This window comes from Cebidichthys violaceus, unplaced genomic scaffold, assembly GCF_023349555.1.
Source record: "Cebidichthys violaceus isolate CVI_PGR_0920_01 unplaced genomic scaffold, fCebVio1.0.p SCAF_6, whole genome shotgun sequence".
Classification (NCBI taxonomy): domain Eukaryota; kingdom Metazoa; phylum Chordata; class Actinopteri; order Perciformes; family Stichaeidae; genus Cebidichthys; species Cebidichthys violaceus.
Window position 1 is genome coordinate 1 of NW_027176816.1, and position 6,005 is coordinate 6,005.

General features: G+C 44.0%; 1 protein-coding gene across 1 annotated transcript; it reads left to right on the plus strand.

Moving 5' to 3' along the window:
* Window positions 1-1,237: 1,237 nt before the first annotated feature.
* On the plus strand, window positions 1,238-5,958 carry gpkow (G patch domain and KOW motifs). The gene is given in 12 exon segments (XM_068732604.1): window positions 1,238-1,317; window positions 1,320-1,444; window positions 1,680-1,849; window positions 1,950-2,098; window positions 3,503-3,609; window positions 3,811-4,015; window positions 4,171-4,303; window positions 4,735-4,906; window positions 5,088-5,208; window positions 5,329-5,398; window positions 5,530-5,615; window positions 5,716-5,958. Coding segments are annotated over 12 exon segments (1,539 nt in total). The 5' UTR covers window positions 1,238-1,245; the 3' UTR covers window positions 5,845-5,958.
* The last annotated feature ends 47 nt before the right edge of the window (window positions 5,959-6,005 follow it).

The following is a 6,005-nucleotide window of genomic DNA, read 5'->3' on the forward strand; positions in this document are numbered from 1 at the left end:
TGGAAGATCGTGCAGGTTAATTAATTACCGATACATGTTTTAATTCTAATGCAGCGATCCGGAAAAAGCGTTGCTACCGTCGGATTGACCGGTAGAGGTGTCATTGAACTGCAGGCGCGGTGCTCTGAGGGCGCGGAGCGTCAACTGCCGAAGATCAGATTGGGTTATTAGATGAAGGCAGGTAGCACGTGCGCTCAGGTTGGTGATCTTGCTTCCAAAAAAGAGCACTTTTGAAGGAAAGACACAACGGTAAAAAGGCAAATGAGAAGGTTGTCTCTGGAAGTTAAGGAGCCCAGAGGGGAGGGAATAACAAGAGTTAGAAGTACCGCCCCTTTATTGTTCTCACACGGTGTACCTGCATCAGCAGCATCACTTTTCGCTTACGAGTTACAACCAGGCCTTAAAGGCGTGAGAAACCAGATTAAAAACGAGACTTTTGAAGATGTATTTGCTATTATGGTGTTCTGGCGAGTGCCACTTGGTGACAATCACAAATCTTACGTTTTAAAAGCTGCCAGTTTAGTTTAGATACAACTTTAATGAGCATCGGTCCCAACAAGTTATATCGCTATAACTAATATCAGCCCTAACACATAAATAATTCCCTATTTTTCAAAAACAGAATCGGGATTCATTTTTAAAAAAAAGAAAGAAATTAGGCCAGTGAAATAATGCAAAATGTCAAAAAAGAAATGAACAAAATGTACAGCAGACAACATTCTGCAACAAATGTAAAATTATCACAAAATATTATTCATACCATATTGAATTTACTGTTTTAAACAATTCAGTCCACAAAATGTCATTTTTTCACTATATATTTTTTAATAACACACATATTATTATATGTAATTATAATTATTTATATATATATATATATATATATATATATATATATATATATATATATATATATATATATATATATTTATTTTACAATCAACACTTGAAATGATGAAGGCACTATAACAAGGTAGTACCTATATAGGTATTTTTATATATATATATAAATATTTTGATATTTTAGTAAACTGTATGACATTCCTGTCTAGCTTCCTCTCTTACCTGCGGATTAATATCATTTTTTTTGGTCAAATCCACACTGAACTAGCAGCTCACTGTACCTTTAATTTTGATGCATGGCGGGAATTGAAGTATTCCTCCAAGACCGAAAGAAAACAAGTCTAACGAAACAAAACTACAACTACCAGAACTCTTTTCTCTTATTTCTGTTGATCACGAACAATGATGGCGTCGAACGGGGAAGATGCGGGTTCCCCCAAGTCTGCTCCTCCAGGGGACCAAGAAGAGAGAAAAACCCGCGGGCGGTGTCGTTTGGTTTTACTAAAACAGTTTGCAAATTCAAACCTTCGACTGGCGACGCCGTGATCAAAAAAGATGACAAAGATTATTTGACCGGAATTGACAGAAAAGAATTGCAAAGGTAGGCTTCGTATGCTAATGCTAACCTAGCATACCGGTATCATTTAATACACACATTAGAATGAGCGTAACGGCTAATGTTTACTTTCCCATTCCGAGAGCTAACAGTTAAATTATTAGACTTTGCTGGCAAATGTGACGTCATTTTAAACGTTAGACAGCACGTGCATCTTGTTTTGAAGCGGCCCTGACTGCTAACAGCTAGCTAACCTCGCTGACGTCACTCTGTGCTGCAGTTCAAAGCCATCCGAGAAGCCCAAAGAGCTCATCATCCCTCTGATCCAGAAGAACCGCTGGCACAGAGCGGACCGAGCGGTCCAGGGCGAGGCGAGTGGAGGCAAAACACTGAAACCAACCGAAGACAATGACTCTGTGGAGTCCCAGGCTGTCAAGGAGCTCATTGAAGGTATGTACAGTTAACTAGAATATACGTGTGTGTGTGTGTGTGTTGTTATCACAGCCCCTCATTTTAAAGCTCCTTCTACATCTCTAATTCGGGTTTGTAGACTCACGGAGGCAGCTTGAGCAGTGGCAAAACGGCTCCCAGTCAGAAATCAACCCCCCAACCTCGCCATCCCATTGTTGATGCCAAAACAAGGCGCCTGACGGCTTTGAGGATGGAGACCATGTAAAGGTGGATCTACGGCCTGAATCTGTAAGTATGGACACCAACTGTGTGACAGAAACACAATCCAATCTGAAGCAGAGGTGCACAACAAACACAGCATGCGTGCTTCTTGTTTTCTCGTATCCTGTTTGAAGACAAGTGTTGGAAACGGCGTTGTTTTCTTATTTGCGTCTTTGTTCTTCCCGAATAACCGCATCAGGATCTTTCCATTGCAACTATAGTGGAGTCTGGGAGCACACAACCATGTAGTGCATTTTAATATATGCAGTATTTGTTCTAGGTGAAATACAGTCAAGTCATAGAAAGTACCCCCCCCCCCCCCCCCAACAGCAGAGAAATGTATTGAGGTTTAGGGATATTGGATGATTTAACGGATTAATAGACTTACTTAAGTGTTGAATCAATTATTGTACATGCATGCGTACACCTGGGACTTTAATTTGCACTTCTATTGGAGTAAGCTTTCTGCTGTTGGCAGCTAGGGTTTCCCATAATAGTTGTTTAAGGAGGATGTGACTCGAATGCCCTTAGTTAATTGTTAATTTCTTCTAGTATCGGATGTGAAGATCACAATATAATCCGCTAAAGAGGCATTTCAGTGAGCACAGAAAAACGCTTGACGGTACAAAAAAAAAAAAATGTGGTAGACTGGCTACTTTGACTTCGATTGAAATGTGAGTACGTGAAAGTGCTGACTGTCTGAGTAAAATAACAGCCCTGTGTGCACACACACACACACACACACACACACAGTGGTGCGCATGCGTATGTGTACGGCTAACTTTGTCAGTACAGTAAGGCCTGGGTGGCAGACAGGCGTCAACGTTCTCCCCAGAGACACGCAAGCAACCAATCAGATGTCTCTTCTATCCATCGGAGGCCTCCGCGCGTCTCGTCACTGTCGTCCCGTATCTGCTCTCGAATCGCTGCAGATGTGACTGTCAGAACATGAGAGCCGAGGGGGGGGGGGGACGACACACGCTCGCTGCGCCCCAGAGCTCATTGTAATGCAGCCGTACTCCCAGCTTCCCTCGGAGGAAAGCCGTCTGTGGAGGCAAGAGATGAAGCAGGGGCCATCGCTCTGATGAGGGCTGCTGCCTGGCCTGGCGACTTCAGTCACTTGAGTCTTGACAGCCCGGAGCCAAAAGGCTGAGTAAGACTGGCATTCAAAACTGCTTCTCTCAGTCAGGCGCCAAGGCGAGCTTTTTGTCTTTCAGAATCCAAAGATTACATAAGCGCTTCATTTAGCTCCAATTCACGTATTACATGCAGACTGCGGCGTCTGTATTTCTTTTCTCGGGTCGTTTGAGCATTTAATGAGTGTCTCTCTCTCTCTGTGTGTGTGTGTGTGTGTGTGTGTGTGTGTGTGTGTGTGTGTGTGTGTGTGTGTGTGTGTGTGTGTGTGTGTGTGTGTGTGTGTGTGTGTGTCAGTCGACAGTAGCAGACTATGAGAGCATTCCTGTTGAGGCTTATGGACTCGCTATGCTTAAAGGGATGGGCTGGAATAAAGAGGAAGGCATCGGACGCACCTTTAAACAGTGAGTAATTAACTGACGCCTTGCTTTACCGTTATCTTAACTAATTTAACATTATGCTGAACTTGCACCACACAAATTTGGGCTAATTGTATAAAACCACTAATTACGGGATATTACACCTCCAGTGCACCTCCAGCCTCTTTGACATCCTGCACGTCTCTTTCTTTCGTGATTTCATTCTGTCGTTTCCCGTCCACTCAGACACGTGGCGCCGATCGAACACCAGCTCCGTCCAAAGGGTTTGGGTCTCGGAGCCGATCGCTCAGCGATAAAGGACCTGGAGCCCACCAGACACAAGCGCCCCCCCAAGCCCGGCGAGGAGAGAGAGAAGGAGGAGGAGCTGGCGATGGGTCCGGGCGGCTGCGTGCTGGTGGAGTCGGGGGCACATAAAGACCTCTATGGCAAGGTAGAATCTGAAATGTGTTTGCGTCCATATTCATCGTCTGTCGACATGCAGTCATCTCCTGAAACAGAAACAAGGAGGCGCACAACTACCCGTTTTATTTCTATGTGTTGTTTTTCTCTGATTAAGATGTCAAAACGTTCATTCGTGTGCTGCAGATTGAAGGCATCGATGCAGACAACGCTCGGGTTGTGGTGAAGCTGGCCATCGGCGGCAAGTCCGCGACAATCAGCCAGTACGCCATCAAACTGGTCGGACGCAAAGAATACGACAAAAACAGCAAAGACCTCAGTGAGTGACTCTCAACAAAGGAAATAGAAAAATGACCTGGATGCTGATAAGACTTGCTTTTGTGTTCCTGTGAGACAAAGTATATTATATTTCAAATAACCAGTAATATGTAATGACAGTTAGCAATATGATACAGTTTAATTAAACAGAAGTTCATAGTGGAAGGAACACATCTTAAGTGGCCCGCTGTTGTGTGTAAACGTGTTAATAACCAATTGTCGTCACACTTCTTCTTTTTTTTTTTTTTTTTTTTTAAGCAAAAATGCCCAAAACCTCACTGGTTGTTACTTCTCAAATATGAATATTTGCTGTTTTTCTTCGTGTTTTATGTTAGTAAATTAAATATCTTTTAGTTTTGGACTGTTGGTCGAAGCCACATTTAACCAGTCTTCCCCCCCCCCCCCCCCCCCCCCCCCCCCCCCATTAACCAGGTCGCCTCAGTAAAGCCCACAAGGAGAAGGAGAAGGAGAAAGAGAAGGAGCAACAGCGACGGGAGGAGAAAGAGAGGCAGAGTAACGGTGACGAGGCAAAACACAAGTCCTCAGAGAGAGATCGAGGAAAGGATGAGAGGAAGAGGAAACACAGAGAATCTAGTCAAGACAGGTACGCTTCCATACGACCCGGTGCTTTGTTATTGACAAGTATTAAACTTTGTATTTCATACATTATTGTACCACACTGCACTATTTCTCATGTCCGTTTTGTTGGTTAATAATTTGTCGATGTTTTCTTTTTTGAGTAAATATACTGACTTTTTCTTCTTTCTTTTTTTTCCCCACCTTAGAGAGAAACCTCCGGTGAAAGAGGCCCGGCGACCACCGGCCCCCCCCTCCTGGCTCCAGAGAGACTTGAAAGTTCGCTTCATAGACAAAGCGTTCAAAGGGGGCAGGTACTACAACTCAAAGGTACTGATGCTCCACCTACTGCATGGTCTTCAAAGTCTCCTTCCTTTGGGATGCGGGGATATCCCTCCATAGATTTAGCTGCGGTGTTTGAACGTTAACGTCGGTCTTGTTTCCTCGTAGATGCGCGTGGAGGACGTCCTGACGCCGACCATGTGTGTGTGTCGAACTGAGGAGGGAAGACTGTTAGACGGTGAGTCGTTAATGTCGTCTCAGTCTCTTTTCTGTTAGTTGATGATTTCTATGATTTTACAAATACATGACATTTAACATCTGCTGCTCCGGTAACCGTTCTAAACCCACGGTTTCTTATTTCGATGGCAGACGTGAAGCAGGACATGCTGGAAACCATTATTCCTAAAAGTGACGATGATTCTATAATGGTTGTACTGGGCGAGCACAGAGGACAGGTAAGCAAAGGATCGTGGTTCCTGCGTATATTTGTGTGTGCGCCGGTTTGTGCCGTTACTAATCGCGGCGTGCGTTTTTTTTTTGTTTTTGTTTGTTCAGGTCGGCCGTATCCTCCAGCGGGACAAGAACAAGTGCCGGGCGATGGTCCAGCTCGACCGACACGACGAGAAAGTCTTCACTCTGGATTACGACACCATCTGTCACTACGTAGGAGCAGCAGACCACTGATTCAAACGTTCCCCGTCCTTCATCACCCCCCCATGTGAAATGTTGTTTTTGTGATACTCAAAAATAATGGATTTTAAAGCATCGATATTTTGTAATAAAACATTGTCAAGAGTTGTATTTGTACAGATATTATTACAGGATCTACCACCAAAACCCACAAT